General features: G+C 42.5%; 3 protein-coding genes across 3 annotated transcripts; 2 read left to right on the top strand and 1 right to left on the bottom strand.

The window, feature by feature from the left end:
* Nucleotides 1-263: 263 nt before the first annotated feature.
* ccng1 (cyclin G1) lies at nucleotides 264-4,750 on the top strand. The gene is made up of 6 exons (XM_071527242.1): nucleotides 264-452; nucleotides 1,577-1,840; nucleotides 1,949-2,202; nucleotides 2,588-2,666; nucleotides 3,062-3,172; nucleotides 3,534-4,750. Exons 2-6 carry the CDS (start codon nucleotides 1,577-1,579, stop codon nucleotides 3,723-3,725), a joined length of 900 nt encoding a protein of 299 aa, XP_071383343.1. The 5' UTR covers nucleotides 264-452; the 3' UTR covers nucleotides 3,726-4,750.
* Nucleotides 4,322-7,945, bottom strand: nudcd2 (NudC domain containing 2). The gene is made up of 4 exons (XM_071527243.1): nucleotides 7,501-7,945; nucleotides 6,649-6,697; nucleotides 6,387-6,538; nucleotides 4,322-5,225 (listed from the first exon to the last, which is right to left on the bottom strand). The coding sequence occupies exons 1-4, from the start codon at nucleotides 7,687-7,689 to the stop codon at nucleotides 5,142-5,144; spliced, it is 474 nt and encodes a 157-aa protein (XP_071383344.1). The 5' UTR covers nucleotides 7,690-7,945; the 3' UTR covers nucleotides 4,322-5,141.
* A 56-nt stretch (nucleotides 7,946-8,001) lies between these two features.
* Nucleotides 8,002-15,960, top strand: gabra6a (gamma-aminobutyric acid type A receptor subunit alpha6a). Its single transcript, XM_071527236.1, is given in 11 exon segments — nucleotides 8,002-8,015; nucleotides 8,526-8,632; nucleotides 8,859-8,926; nucleotides 9,414-9,634; nucleotides 9,775-9,857; nucleotides 10,153-10,296; nucleotides 11,380-11,532; nucleotides 11,919-12,172; nucleotides 14,254-14,365; nucleotides 14,368-14,497; nucleotides 15,954-15,960. Coding segments are annotated over 11 exon segments (1,293 nt in total).
* Nucleotides 15,961-16,161: the final 201 nt, after the last annotated feature.

The following is a 16,161-nucleotide window of genomic DNA, read 5'->3' as shown; positions in this document are numbered from 1 at the left end:
ATTATTGCCAACCATGTCAGTGATGTAAAATATCCCTATCGGCCATTAGAACTTCATAGTAGGACACATGGCCCGCCTCCCTCGCAGTGATTGGTCCTCCATTTTGAAAGGGCGGGGCTCAAACCTGAATGACTGGAGACTCATCCAATGGAGATTTGGAAGCGAGAATCTCGTCCATCGATGGCCAATGAAATGCTCCTATGTTTGGGCATGGGCTTGGTCTTATTCCTGCATTAATACCTCAACAACCCTTTTCCCCATCGCCTTACGCCAAGGGTAGGGGGTGTGCATAGGCGGAAATTTACGTACGCTTAAAATTTTCTTTATGAAAGTTCATACTGACGCTTTACACTTTCTTTAAACTCTTTTTTCACTCGTTAACATCATACGCGTGGAGGCTTTTTCCAAAACTGCATTTTTCATAACATTACAGCATACTTCAACCAGCCAAGGTAAGCGATCCTCCAACCCTTCTATATGTTTTGCATTACTTCTTTGGAATATGCAACAACTTTGTCCATTTAAGCATGTTGTGAGGTGGTAATCAGTTAACTACTAACTTACTACTAAATATTTAGCTAACTGTGGAACTGGAAATTGTCTGTCTCACTAGCGGTGTTTGTTACTCAGTTTGTCATTTTGCTAGCCTCTTCTCGCAGTTTAGATTATAACGGCAGTGCTAAATGAAATCTGTCAGTGTCTGGTTAAAAGAGTAGTATATTTTAAACTGTGTTGTAGAAATATAACTGGTGTTACTTTAGCTCCTTGTTGTCACTCGGCTGTGTGTGTTAGTTCTCCATTGGCCTCTATGGCAGGGACATGTCCCGACATGACGCAGAGCCTGCCGTGCTCGTGACGCACCAGGCGCCGGGCCTGTTCTCCTCTAGATAAACACCCACACCGGCAAAACCTAGTGAAAACGGACTATATTCTGGAGTAAAATAAACTTACATGGACCTTTTATGTGACAAAATCGTGCTAGAACCCTTTTAACTCAACATTTTAGCGGTTCAGACATGTTCAGACATGTCCTCGCGGCGTACCCATATTGTTGCCACCCCTTTCCAGTCCAGTTAAGTCCAGTTCAACTGACAACTGGCAGGGGAAGGCCTGTTATGGGATAGCTTACAAATTTGGTCACACTCCAAAGTCTCAGCTACACTTGGCCGGTATACTTTCATAATCCCCAACTATTCGTATTGTAAACCGCGTTTTAAGCGAGTTTCTACATTCATTTAATGTTATACACTCGTGGCTTTTTTTTTACTATCTTTAATCTCATTTAAGTAGGCTACACCTGTTTTATTTGAATAATTTAAGACCAAAATGAGAAAGTCACCATTTGGAAAATTTCACACCAATTCTGACAAAAATGATTGCTGGCATTAAAGTAAAGCTCCAGTGAAATTATTTACCAACTTTGGCCCTTAACCTACAAAATAGTAACACCTGAGAGAATCAGATCATCTGTGATTATTAAAATATTTCAAATCGAACTTTTGAATTAATTCCTTAACTGGATATATGGCACTATGGGATACATTTCTTTACATAAATGTTCTTTTTATGTGTTTAGATGATTGACACAGTGACAGGACCCGGGCCGTTGCCCTTTGCGGTTCAGGTGAAAGCCCTGATGGATCAGGAGGGTCGCTACCAGCCGAAACTGAGCGGCCTGAGGCTGATCGAGGCGGCCCATGACAACGGCCTCAGGATGACCACCAGGCTCAGGGAGTTCGAGGTGAAGGACCTGCTCTCTCTCACCAGGTTCTTCGGCTTCAGCTCCGACACGTTCTCCCTGGCTATCAGCCTGTTGGATCGCTTCCTCTCAGTAATGAAGGTTTGTTGATACTCTGGTCTTGTTGACAGTGTTTAAGATCGAGTCCTTTGTCATACCCCAAAAATTGTCATATAAGCTCAATCACCTTTGCCTCCCTCTGCTCTACAGATCCAGCCGAAGCACCTGTCCTGCGTGGGCCTGTGCTGCTTCTACATTGCTGTGAAGTCGTCCGAAGAGGAGAAGAACGTGCCCCTGGCCAACGACCTGATCCGCATCAGCCAGAATCGCTTCACCGTGTCGGACATGATGAGGATGGAGAAGATCATCATGGAGAAGCTCTACTGGAAGGTGAAGGCCCCCACAGCCCTTCGCTTCCTCCGCCTCTTTCACAGTCACGTCCAAGAGCGGCTCGACGCCGAGAGGTGAGGACAGGCGGTCACATCAGGCTGCGGGGCTGAATCATGACTCAGCTGAGATTAGATTTACCCTGCTAAAATTTGTCTTCTCATATCTGCCTTTAAAGAGAACGCCAGCCAAAAAGAATCTTTTTGTAGGGCAAATGGGCAGAATATGATTTGAAATCATCTAGATTTTCAGACAGGCTGTCACAGCTCTTTTGAATATAGATATGATATGAAAACCCACTGATTTAAAGGATTCCCTCGATTTCAATGCGATTGTTAAAATGTACACTTTAGGTATCACACAAATCAAATCCAGTTGCAGTAACACAAGTTCTGTCTCACATTCATCTCATTATACAGTAAATGGTAATCTTGAGAAACTAAAGTCGTGTTCTTTTCACAGCAAGAAGATACTGAGCCTTGAGAGACTGGAGGCTCAGCTTAAAGCTTGCCACTGCTCCTTTGTCTTCTCCAAAATTAAGGTAAGCCAAAAAAAACAGTCTCTTAACATTATAAATGATGGCCTACTTCTACTTGGGTTGCACAACTGATGTGAAACTAATTATATCGTATTAGCAAAAGACTTCATAATTCAAAATGCCATCCAGCAGTTTTCACCATGCTGAGTGTTTGATGTGAAAACAGGCAGCTTTATGCTACATTGTAAAAAATAATTTAACTTGGGTTAGAAAAAAAATCATCTACCAAAGTATGAAGTAGGTCATTCATTTTCATATTTTAGCATGTTTCCTCTTGCATGTTGTTTTCTAGGCCAGTGTTCTTGGGCAGAACTGGGGAATAGTGTTTACTGTATTGGCGGTCCCAACTTTATCTGGAGCTCTTGAATAAGCAGCTAAACTTTTCCGTTCCTCTGCAGCCCTCTCTGCTTGCCCTGGCTCTGCTGTGCCTCGAGGCCCAGGACCAACACGACCCCGAGCACGCCTACAAAATATCAGAGGCCCTGCACAGTCTGCAGCAGCACTTGAGTGTGAGTACCAACTATTCCACTCCTAAACATGTGAGCCGTAACTAGACACTGAACAACTGAGAAAATATGTTCACACCGTCAGCTGCTGGGCGTAGCTTTGTTCTGCTGGAGCCCAAAGCCATTATGTAACTGATTACTTAATGTGAGGTTCATGGAAAATTTAGGTGAGTTAATCATTAATTAAGATGTTGAATTGAATCTCTCAGGAGCATTCACAGGATTACGCTTTTGACGCACATGAACAAGTGGATGATAATGCTCTTTGGCAAATGTTTTTTAAATAGAAACTCTTGATGTGCTGCCAGAACCATATGATACTAATTCTGTTTTTCCTCATACTGCTGTTTTTTTTCCTCTGCAGATCAAAGATGGGGACCTGGTTTGTGTGAGGGAGCTGGTTGGAAAATGCCTAGTTGAATACGCCACCACCAAGTGCTCGAAGCCCAACCGCCAGAGACTTCGCTGGATCATTTCGGGAAGAACGGCACGTCAGCTGAAGCACAGCTACTACAAGATAGCTCATCTTCCCACCATACCCGAGTCAGCTTTCTAAAACACGGGGGTACGGGTGGGTGGCCATGTGTGCAAAAGGAGCACACCTGTACTCAAGTAAAAGCTTTGAGGTCTGATTTGACCTAACTGTAATTTCAACCCTCTTTAGATAACTTACTTGTTACAGGGTCACCCACCTTCACCTCCAGTCATTTTCCTTACAGAGCTTCATCAGTGTGATGGAGTTCTTTAAGGAAAAGCTAAAAATGCTGCTTTTTTCCCTTTTTTTGCCATCATACTTTGATCAAGCATATTGTATTACACCTGCCTCAGTGACAGGGTGTAATGCTTAGATAGTTTTATCTGCTGCCATCTAGCAAAGTTTAATTTTCCTGGTTGAATTGCTTGCACAAGTGTACAGTATGTTCTTGTTTAAATCCGTACCAAAGTACTGAGGTATTCCCTGGATCGGGTTGCTGGTTTTAAGCAAATAAGTATAGAACCACCTAGGTCCTCAGTCCACTATGTGGAAGAGGAGGGAGAAGGATTTTGTGAACAGCAAAAATGGAACCAAGATATCGGGCCCAAAATCCTTAACTCCCACCCTAGGTCGCTAAACTGTCCTGAATGCACACTCCTACCCAAGGTGATGACAACTTTTTCTTTCTTTTATTTTGATACAGCGAGGGAGTTCTGGTTTTCTCCAGTGAAGTGAAGCTAGTGATGATCCTGGCATTTATGGCTAGCTCATAGGATAGCCATGCTCTTTGAGCTGAATGTTAGTTTTTACGGTTACAGATGAGTTGTTTTCACTAATTTTTAATTTGTGGACACCAAGTGAAGAACCACCATGAATGATTCAGTTGGCAACTATTCAGAGAACACCGAAAACTGAAATTACTTTTTGCAATGGAATTCCGGTTTGGAATTTGTATTTTCTTTGCCAATTTCCTGTCTGTTGACTTATAAGACCTTTCTTTTGGTGATAGAAATAAAACGTGTTCTCAAATTTAAAATGCCTAATTGAATACATCATCTGGTTAACCCATGTACTTGGACCTTTCAATAAAACTTTATTGAAAAGCTGCTGCCAGTGCATTGTCTGCGTTATTAAATCCCAACACATCTCAAAGGCTTATTATAAATGCATGGGGCATTTCATATCAGCTGCTGTCTCACTTGTGTAATTAACCATGCAATCTGCCAAAACAAGCTTGACAAAAATCAGTCCTCCACAACCGATACAGAAATGTTAGATGAGAAGGAAAGCTGTGAGGTCGCACTGTTGAAAATTATGGCTCTTTTTTTCGACGGCCTTTATTCCCATTTTGCTGAAAGGCAAATCATTCCCACTTGTCCTTAAAGAAGACCGGATCGATCCGTGCTTCACCTGCATGCTATGGATGTTCCTCAATAATGTCCAAGAGGCAGGGTAATATCTTCAGCATGTGACAGGTTTCTGACATCACTGCAACAGTCACTTCTGTAAGCTGGAGAAGTCCGGTCCACCACCAGCAAAGTTCCCAGAGATCTCTGCACCGCTGAAGTCAAATCCAGGATTCTGTCAAAGAGGAGTGTAATCAGTTCACAATGACTACGTTTACATGGACAGCAATAATCTGACTATTGGCCTTATTCTAAATTAGACAAAATTCTGATTAAGCTGTTTAAATGGGTTGCTTACAGAACTATTCCATTCATATTCCCATTTACATGTTAGGGACCAAAGTAGTCCAATTAATAGGACAAAGGAGAAGTCACTGAAGACAAGGACAGTTTAAGCCTTTACTAAAGGTGCAAACAGACTAACATTTCAATGCCCACAGCATGGTGACAGTTTGAGCTTCATCCCAAAAATGTTGGGATGTCTTTTTTCTTTTATCTGATCTTTTATCTTTTTCCTCTGTAAACATTTTGCAACCGTAAGGTAGAGCGTGCGTCGTCAAGCAGTTGGATTGGCGCTTGTGTCGCAAAAAGCTGCAAAAACTCAGAGACTCGTACTTTGATTAAGGTGTTTACATGTCAAAAATGCCCTTCAATAATGCCACTAAAATTGGAATACTCCACGTCTTAATGCGATTATGCTTGGTAATCAGAAAATGCTGTTTACTTGGCAATTTCTTGTTCAGACTATTGTATTAATCGGGTTAATATCGGATTATTGCAGTCCATGCAAACGTAGTCCATGTCAAAGCCTGGCGTCACCACACATTTTTGATTCACAGTACGAGTCCACACCATAAAATGTTACTGATGAGATTATGTGAGAACTACAAGGAAAGTCGTGAATTCATGCGTTAAGATAGAGCTGGGCAATATGGACAAAATCAAATATCACAATATTTTTGACCAAATACCTCAATATCAATATTGCGACAATATTGTAGGGATGACTATTGGTGCTTTCACAAAATATTTACACAATGAGATTTTGATAAATAATCATCAGTAATGTGGATATAATGACTAAGTGGGTAAAGGCAAATAATAGAACAACTAGAACAGTCTAGTAAGTTCAGAAAACTGTAATGCAGCCTTTAAAACCAGGAAAAGACAACACTTATGCCATATCAGGATATTACGATATCTAAAATCTATGACAATATCTAGTCTCATATCACGATATCGATATAATATCGATATATTGCCCAGCCCTACTATACTCAGTGTTGTCTTGGCAACAAACACCATGCCCTTTCAGATGCCACTTGTCCAAACTAACCTCCCTCTGGAACCTCTCCAGTGTCAGCTTCCTCTGCATCTGGTCCTGGACCCAGGCATCCGCACAGTACTCCCCCTCCAACAGGGACGCCCAACAGTTCCCCGCCTCTCTGTTGGTCTTCATCAGGACAATGTGGATCAAACTCTTATCCTCTGAGGGAAAAACAGGCGAACAGGAGCAAAGTGAGGGCGGGATTTGTACAACTAAGTCCAAGTAAAGTCTGTTGTTGAGTTAGTTGAGTGATTTTAGGAATGCAACCTACCCAATGTCCACGTCCCCTCATCAGAAACGGTCGTGCCAAATAACTTTCCCTGAAAGTATATAGAAAGAAAAGTTAGTGAGTATGGTTATTTGTTCACACAGCGGTCACAATATTCAAGAGTTAGTGAGTTCAGTGCAGACAAGAAAATAATAGAGCCTCTTATGAGATGGGCTGGATCCTATTACACCTCAGCACATTGCCTTCCCCTCTTTTCTTCCCTTTAATGAGCACTCTGGTGGTGATTTTCTGAAAAAGCAACAATTGGAGTCTTTCTGCTGTCCTGTTCAAGAGGTCAATGGGAGGAAATGAGGCATTTTGACTCTTCTGCTTTTGCAATTGAGCAGAACTTCTGAGCAGAGTAAGTAGGATGGAGACCACAGATTATCTAGTGACTATCACTGTGCATTTTATAGCATTTTGTATTTTTTTTACAACCAGCCCCAGCCCCAATATTATACCACAAATCAACAGTCAAAATACATCCACGTATAGGCCTAGTATGTAATATTATCAATAAAAACGTAAACTTAAAACTGCCTATTGTACATAGTGACCTGCAAACAACGTATACACGACTTTACTCATTTTTTTACCCATTGATTTGTTTGTTTTGATCAGCAGGATGGCGCACAGTTGTTGACGGCGGTATGTAGGCTACTTCATGATAGGTTACATTTTTTCACCATCCACCAAAAGGAGTGAAAACAGATCATGGGAATGTAAAGAAAATAATCCCTCGCCTCATATAGATTAAAATGAATCTCAGATTTTCTTTGTGTAAATATTTTCAGTCAGAATAGGATCCAGTGAGTCCAAAGAATAATTTTACCTGACTTCAAGAGCATAACGTACCTTGAATATTTCCTTTCCTTTGACGTGCAGCTCGATTTGTTTGGACCCCAAATTGCATTTCACTTCTTTGCCCGATGTCCCATGAGGCACGTTCACTTCAATGAAGACCTCCTCCATGGTCTGGTACCAGGACCCCCAGGGTGTCTGGCAGGGGATGACCCCACTCCGCTCCTCGAAGTGGACTGACATGCTGCTGCTGGCTCTGGTGACAGCTAACTTACGAAGTTTAACTAACGCTAGCTAACTAGCTCGCTAGCAGAGTAACAAGGCTAATAGTTTTCTAAGAAGCTAAGCTGTACCAATGCATATATTTTCTCGACTGCTTTACAAAAGTGTTATAAAGAATATGTCGACTTCAAACTGTTACAAAAATATCTGGTCATCATTTGCTGTGTTGTTGGCTTGCACTCCTCACTGGAAACTCTTCTTCTCTCACTGTATCTCTCATTTCCTGGTTGTGACCAACGTTGTTGCATTTCGCGCCATCTGCTGTGTGGAAAAATGAACTACCAAGAGTCAGAAAACTTGACGTTACTGTGTCGATAAGATACTTGACCGACTTTTATCTGTAATATAGGCTAGTCATCACCGTAATTGAACGTGTTGCTCTGATTTCATTCAGTCTTTAGTTATGTTTCAGTTTGGCTACGACAGAAACCAACGGAACTTTTCTGCTGTTTGTCTAAAATTGGAGTGGATTTACTAATCCTTTAATTAGATTACTAACGTTACACTGTTCCTACCACTTCTGTCCCCGTGCATAAAAGTCTGTCAGTTTGTCGACGCCAATAAAGGCTCTTGCTCTTTTTGTTTTTACTTTTCTCGCATAATATTTTATGAAGTATGAGTTGCTCAGAGAGTTGAATGGAGAGTTGGTGGTACTTGCTGCCAAGAATGGCTGTCTTGGCAAAAATTTTGGTCACTTTTATCTGCTGGGTAAAGTAAGTCATTTTTTCTCGCCTTTTGTCTCCGCATGTGTTGAATTGCAATTCCTGACTGAGTATAACGGTTTGTTTCCTTTGTAGTCTAGGTAATGTGTGTGGAAATGAGAGGATTTACTCAGACAACATCACTCGTATTTTGGACCGACTTTTGGACGGTTATGACAACAGACTGCGACCTGGATCTGGAGGTAACGTTTACATTAAAAGTCCTAAAGCCTTGCCACGTTTATAGGCTACTGCCTGATAAGGTTAGATAAGCAATTTAATAGCAAAAACACATTCATTGTCTTACTAGATTTATTATTTTTTATTGACATTGGATACCAAATCAGGATGTTGCCTGATTATTTTTGTGTATCTTGTCCTGCTGTATTTATTGTACAGTAGTGAATTGTTCTTGCATTTCCTTCTCAGGAGGTGTTACAGAGGTGAAAACGGACATCTTTGTCACCAGCTTTGGACCTGTTTCAGATGTCGAAATGGTAAAATATGTCTCTATGTAGGGGGAATTCAGTTGTGTTCACAGTGTGCAGAACATGTGTCTACATATTGACTGAGAAATGACTGAGCTTCAGTGCCCACTGAGTGCCTGCCTTATGGGCAATCTGCCATCAGACCATCTAATGAGCTTTAATCTGTTTGACCAGCCCTATAACTCCATTATTGTTGGCCTCTAAATCAATATGACAACATGTCAGACAGAGGGAATGGCTGAATGGATTGATTAATGATTATCTGGGATGAGTGGCATCCATCATTGCCTCAACATCTCTCATCAGTCCTCACCATTCATTGCAGTGGATTTGCTGTGGAAATTTAGATTGGTTATGCAGTATTATGCATGTTGAGGAATGAAAATTACCAGGGATTTAGAATTGCGAAGATGGAGATCTAAATTTAAAACAATAATTTAGGGTTGTAGATTCATATAGGGTTCACTAACTGTCCAGCATTATGTCCACATATCAGGAATACACCATGGACATGTTCTTCCGTCAGATGTGGGTGGACGAGCGGCTGAAATTCGAAGGCCCCATTGAGATCCTCCGACTGAACAACCTCATGGTGGACAACATCTGGACGCCAGACACTTTCTTCCGAAACTCCAAGAAATCCCTTTCCCATAACATGACCACACCCAACAAGCTGTTCCGCATCATGCAGAATGGGACTGTCCTCTACACCATGAGGTAAACTTGGATAGCATTACACTTCATATGGGCCCAGCTGTTGTTTTGTTGATGAGGCATTTCAATGCCAAGGTATATCTCCATTTATGTTAAAATGTACGACCTGAGACTGATCTCTGTGTCTGTCCTGTCTGTCTTAGACTGACAATCAGTGCAGAATGTCCAATGAGCCTGATGGACTTCCCCATGGACGGTCATGCCTGTCCTCTCAGGTTTGGAAGCTGTGAGTATAGCAGATCTTACTTTTCACTGTAAAGCTTGATTTCTGCTTGTTTATCTGTTTAAATGCTTGTATATTGCACTGCACCAACTTCACCAAGTCAAATTCCTAGTATGTGAAAATGTACCTGGCGAAAATAAACCTGATTCTGATTCTGAGAGTGTAATGTTGATGAACTGAAAGAAAGATATGCACTCAAACGATCCAGATTAATAAATGTCTCTGAAGTCTCTGGTGCCTCTGAAGTTTCTGACGATTGAAGTTTTTCATAAATGCATTGCTATGTTTGTGATTTTAGATGCCTACACCAACAGTGAAATTGTGTTCACCTGGAAGAAGGGACTGATAGCATCTGTCGACTGTCCCAAGGAGTCCATAAGCCTGCTGCAGTATGATCTGGTGGGACAGACTTTGTCCAGTGAGGTTTTCAAATCGAACACAGGTAAAGCTCACTGTCAGTCGTCCCATTCAAAACAAACGCCTTGCTCTTAGAAATACATTGCTACAATCATATCTGTAGTTGTATTTACACAAGACATTCCTAAAACATGCATTCTTTAACTTAAAAAAATGTAAAATCCTCTCGTGAGCTGATGAATCTGAGAGTAGATAGCAGTCAAAAACGCCCGTCCAAACTCTGTACCAGTGTCCATTACTCCCCCGCAGCTGCCCGATACGGTCGCTCTGTAAGAGCACAGATTTCCTTGAGCAGCCATCTAAGATGCTTAAGTGGTCAGGCCTAATGCGTGCCGTCTGCCTTAAAAAAGAACTATAGGGTTTAAAGCCCGGTGAACACACTGACAGAGAGGAGGGACGGAGTATGAGAGAGAGAGATAGAGAGAGAGAGAGAGTGTGTTTTCTTTTTCGCCAGCTCAAAGAGTAGTGCTCCCCTGCTGTGGACCAAGCAGATTCATGGAACAAGGGGAGAAAGGATGAGGCAGGTTCCAAAACATTGGGATGTTAACTATTTAGCATAACAGAGCGAGAGAGAGAGCGAGAGAGAGAGAGAGAGAGAAAGAGAGAGAGAGAGAGAGCCTGTGTGTGTGTGCGTGTGCACATGGAAGCATTTGTTTATGTCTGTGAATGTCTGCATGCATGTGTTTTAGACAGAGCAGGGCACTGTTACGCATAGTGACACTGCATGCCCCCCCTCCCCTCCCCCATCTCTCTCTCTCTCTCTCTCTCTCTCTCTTCCTCGTCCCATCTTTCTCCCTCCTCCTCTTGACTCCATCCCATTTCCAAATGTCTTTTTATGCTGCCTGCTCCCTCCCTCTCTCCCTCTCTCTTTTTTCCTGCTCTTCCCCCCTTCTTGTCTGTGATGTGCTGTCTCACGGCAGTGGGCTCTCCCCCTCCTCAATGGTGCTGATGTGTCTATAGATTTCTCAACAGCTATTCCATTTCAAGGGCAGACAAGGGCGTCCGTTCTGTACCACAGCCACCCTGCTCCGTCTCTAAGGGCTGCTCTCTCTCTCTCTCTCTCCCTCTCTCTCTCTCTCTCTCCCCCCTCATGGTGTTTATCTTGCAGGTCACTACTCTGTGCAGGTGGTCCATTTCCACCTACAGAGGAAACTGGGCTACTACCTCATCCAGACCTACATCCCCCTTATCATGGTGGTGGTGCTGTCACAGGTCTCGTTCTGGATCAACAAGGAGTCGGTTCCTGCACGCACAGTTGCTGGTATGCTGCCCTCCCCACCCCCTCCCCCTCTTCTCTCTCTCTCTCTCTCTCTCTCTCCCTTGTAGCTCTCTGGATTCCCTGATGTTGGGAGCACCGTTACAAGTCATCTTTTGCAGTCAGCGAGTGCAATATGTGCTAATCATTATTTACATAATAGCTACATAAAGAAACAAACGTCTTCAGGAACGACACGCAGTCCAAAATAGTAATATTTCATGAGTAATATGTTTTCAAATGCACCATGCACTGTTTTTATTTTATGCTGTAAATTTTTAAACATCTATCTTTATGTAGGACTACCCGCTTGAAGTACTTGATACTGTGTGATGTTCTGTGTGTGTTGGAAGTGTCATGATACGTCACTGTCAGTGCTCGCCCTCCACCAGGCATCACCACAGTGCTGACCATGACCACCTTGAGCATCAGCGCCCGTCAGTCACTGCCCAAGGTGGCCTACGCCACCGCCATGGATTGGTTCATCGCTGTGTGTTTCGCCTTCGTGGCCTCAGCCCTCGTGGAGTTTGCTGCGGTAAACTACCTCGCCACCCTCCAGGCCAACCGTCTGAAGAAGAAGAAAGCCAGACAAGACAAGCTGGAGGTTCTGGCTGCCGGCAGTGATGACGAGGAAGACACTGTGTCGGTGAGCAACAAACCTCATGTAGATAATCAAGATAAATTCAAACTGAAATTTAATGCATCCCTTCTTAATCAATCAGAAATAAGTAACTAAGAACTAAGTTTGTTCATACAAGGAATTCGATTTGGTGGGTTACTCTTGTAGGTCACATTAAAGGATAATTCCAGTTATTTTCAACTTGGGTCTTATTTTCCTAGTTTTTGCCATCATGACGATTGATTGTGTTCAAAATTTCCTCATTTACATTACTGAGAGCTTTTAGTACCTCCACTTTGCTGGTAGCAAGGGCCAAAGCAGGCTCCAGCCTTCTTTAAATGGTATTTAAGTAAGTTGTATATAAAAATGTTAATAATTGAAAAAGGGTTAGGGTTATTAGAAATTAAGGAATAGGTTTCTTATCTATACAGTAGCATGTGGTTCTCTGTTGGAACCTGACTGATAGGAAGTTGGAGAAGTCAGTAATGGAAAAAATACAAAAAGCAAATATTGCACTGGGTGCTAGGGTATAAATAGGTCCAAATATATAACTGTAAAGCCAGAAGGACTGCCATAAAGACTGACTACAGGATAGTAGGTTCAGGTGCAGTTTGTAAGCGTCCAGGTTAATATACTTGGGGATGCAAAACAGTGCATGTGAAAGCAACGATTCAATAATGACAGCTTTTGCTATCATGCAGCATGTATCACATGGCATGTCGAATGCATTTACATAGCTGAAGGTAATGGTGTAATGGAGAAATATCATATGAGGAGAGAGTTTGATGCAGCGATATTGACTACTGATGATAAAAATGAAACCAGCTGCTTCAGATTCAGAAAAGGAAATCATGGCATGGATAGAGGGACGCTTTTTTTTTCATGCATTTCCAAGTAGTCATCCTGCCTTGCCTCTTCCCATTCAAGCGCACCACACATTAAATAGTAATACGTATAGTTGTCGTGCTCTCATCTCTTTGTGGAGGTAGCTATATGCTTTATGCTAATACAGTAAGCCACCACAGCGTCCCCCTGGGATCTGTCTCACGTGTAGGGCTCATGGTTAGATGCTTTAAAAATAGCCTCAGTGTGAGAACAGAGCACAACTACAGCACTTCTCACTGCATAATCTCCCATCCTATGGGCATTGGGCAGACTACCTGCTGCGTTCTATAGGGATGCTGGCACACACCATTGGAGAGAGCACCCATGGGAACAAACATCACCTGCAGCCTTGTATACATCACACCCATGTGTACCAGCAGTTTAAAATCACTATCAGGTACATGATGTGTAGAGATGCATGGACCTAGTGGCTGCGTTGGTATAGTACGGAAGCCCATTGAGGACATATTCATACATTTTATTTATAACGAAATACTCCAGGACAGCACTCCAATTAATTAATTAATATTTATTGCCGCAATTATTATTACTATTTTTGTGCGGCAATAAATATAAATTAATTAATTGGAGTGCTGTCCTGGAGTATTTTGTTACATATATTTTTTGAGGATTCAGCACCCATATAAATAACTGAGGGTTGAGCGCGTTTTTTGGTGAATTGTTTTACATTTTATTTATGCCATTTTCCCACGATAATGATTTAACAAGATAAGACATCTTGTTTTTCCGAGATAATGACATCATTTTCTTATTATCTCAAGATAATAACGGATAAGTAATGGGCATAGAGTAATTATCTCATTGCGAGAAAACAACATTTTCTTTTCCCAAGATAATGAATGAAGTTATACTCGAGATTTCCAACTCCAGTGCATCACACTTGACATGATGACATGCTGACTGACTGAAGATGCCCTGAACACTAATAGGTAGGCCTACTTCAACATTTGGGTTTTGAATAATATGCTTTCCTTTAGGGTGTTAGTTCCAAGCTCAAAATTATCTCATTATCTCGAGAAAACAATTTTGAGGACAATGAATATGTCCTCAATGGGCTTCTGTAGTATAGGTCCAGATAGTCCAGATAGAACAGGATGTTCACCCCTTTATCCCTGTTGATCACCATTATGTCCCATGCTAACCCCATCCAATCTCTCTCTGCTTCCCCACTTCCCCCTCACCTCCCCCTAACCCCCCCCCAGACAGACAGCAGCCCCCGCAGAGGCCTGAAGAAGAGAAACCACTCGGTGTGCCGCAGCGAGGCGGGGGACAGCCCGCCGGTGCCCATCTTCATGCAGCAGGGTTCGGCCGTTCCCCCAACCCCCAGCTGGCCGGCACCAGCCCCATCGACAAGTACGCCCGCATCCTCTTCCCCCTGGCCTTCGCGCTCTTCAACCTCGTCTACTGGTACAACTACCTGGCCAAGGACACCATGGAGAAGGCCAGGTATGCTTGTCACATTCAAATGGCTTCATATTTGAATTTGAATATTTGAATAGATAAAGGCACCGTAGATAAGCCCAAAAATGGAATTGTTCTTCCAGGACAGGCTAGTACCAGTAGAGATTACATAAACATACATAGCATCAATGTTTTTATCTTACAAGCATCTTTCCTATTTGGAGTTTACCCTTTACCCTTTTCAATCATGTCTGGCAAGGTAGCAAACGCAAAAAGTCTCTCATGCAAGGCTTATTTTGGATGCCAAGTAGAAACATGCTTGAATACCCGTTATTCTTGTACGAATGAAATGAAAAAAAGAACCTTTTTTGACGATGGACGAAAGATGGTTCTGCATTCTTTGCCTCTCATAAAGAGCCACCAAACCTATGTTATTCTGCTCCGTTCTAATTATGATAGCTTCAGTGGAACAATAACTACCCACAGTTTTTGTCAAAGACTTTTATCTAGGCAGTAAAGACATGAATAATTTCTGATGCTGAAACAGCCCCAGGAGTTGTAGACAAAAAAAAGCGAACGATGTTAGGTGGTGTTGTTGCTGCATTGAAGCCAGCACTGTGGCTTTTATCATCATAGATTTACAATACAGAAGGGATGGGCGCTCAATTAATTTGTGAAGAAATAATGTGCATCAAGCTCTCTCCTTTTATATAAGGTTTACCTGGGGGCTGGCAAAATCCCAGCCATTTTAATGATAACACTGTTTCTCCGTGGGGAGTGGATTTCACAGCGAAAGAAACCACCGGTTACTTTGTACATTAACCACATGAAAAGCAACTATTCACTTTCCCTCTTATAACTGAGCCACTTATAGAACACAAAGCTCCGTGTCTGAGAGAGAGAGAGAGAGAGAGAGAGAGAGAGAGGGAGAGACAGAGAGACACAGAGCAAAAGAGAGAGAGAGGGAAAGAGGGGGAGAGAGAGAGAGATCTGTTACGTAACACTAGGGAGTGCAAATCTGCTCATCATGCTTCTCATGTTCCTGTCAGAGAATTTTTATGGTTGTTTTGTTTATAACGTTCTGCAGAATAATGAGAGAGACAAGATGGAGAGCCTCAGAAGAGCTGCATCATATCTATTCACTTTACATATTTGCGCCACGTCTCTGACTTTGTACTTTTGAAGAACGCACAGGGAGCGCAGTAACAGTTTCGGCTGTACAGCGCTGTGGGTAGAATGTCTCAGGATGGGAGAAAGGAGAGGTTTTCCGTCTCCTCCTCTCACATTGCTGTATTCCATTCTTGCAGAGACAGAGATCCAACCTCTTAAAAAGCAAGCGGACCTCAGCTGGGCATGTGCTGCCGGAGAGACCTTCAGCATTCATTCAGCCTCGCCCCTCGCTCTGTGAACAAGCACTCAGCATTTGTTCTGCTTTCATCTGACAGAGGAAATGAATCAGAAACTCATTTATTCTCCTGTCGCATCTCTATTCATTTCACAGGCTGTGACCACTGCCCACTTGTGTTCTGATCAGGCGCTGAAGAGCTGCCCTTCACGGGCCTCACTTCAAACCTGCTGCATGCACAACTTCTCAGACAGACGCCGCACATACGCATGATGCTCGCACACTCAGACACACACTTAAAACACACACGTACACACACGCACACACACACACAAACCAAGAAACACATCAAAAAGAAGTGGAT

This window comes from Centroberyx affinis, unplaced genomic scaffold, assembly GCF_046629955.1.
Source record: "Centroberyx affinis isolate AG114_WGS23_722 - 3 ecotype Tasmania unplaced genomic scaffold, CSIRO-AGI_Caff_v1 ptg001510l_1, whole genome shotgun sequence".
Taxonomy (NCBI): domain Eukaryota; kingdom Metazoa; phylum Chordata; class Actinopteri; order Beryciformes; family Berycidae; genus Centroberyx; species Centroberyx affinis.
This window is presented reverse-complemented; position numbering and strand designations above follow the sequence as displayed.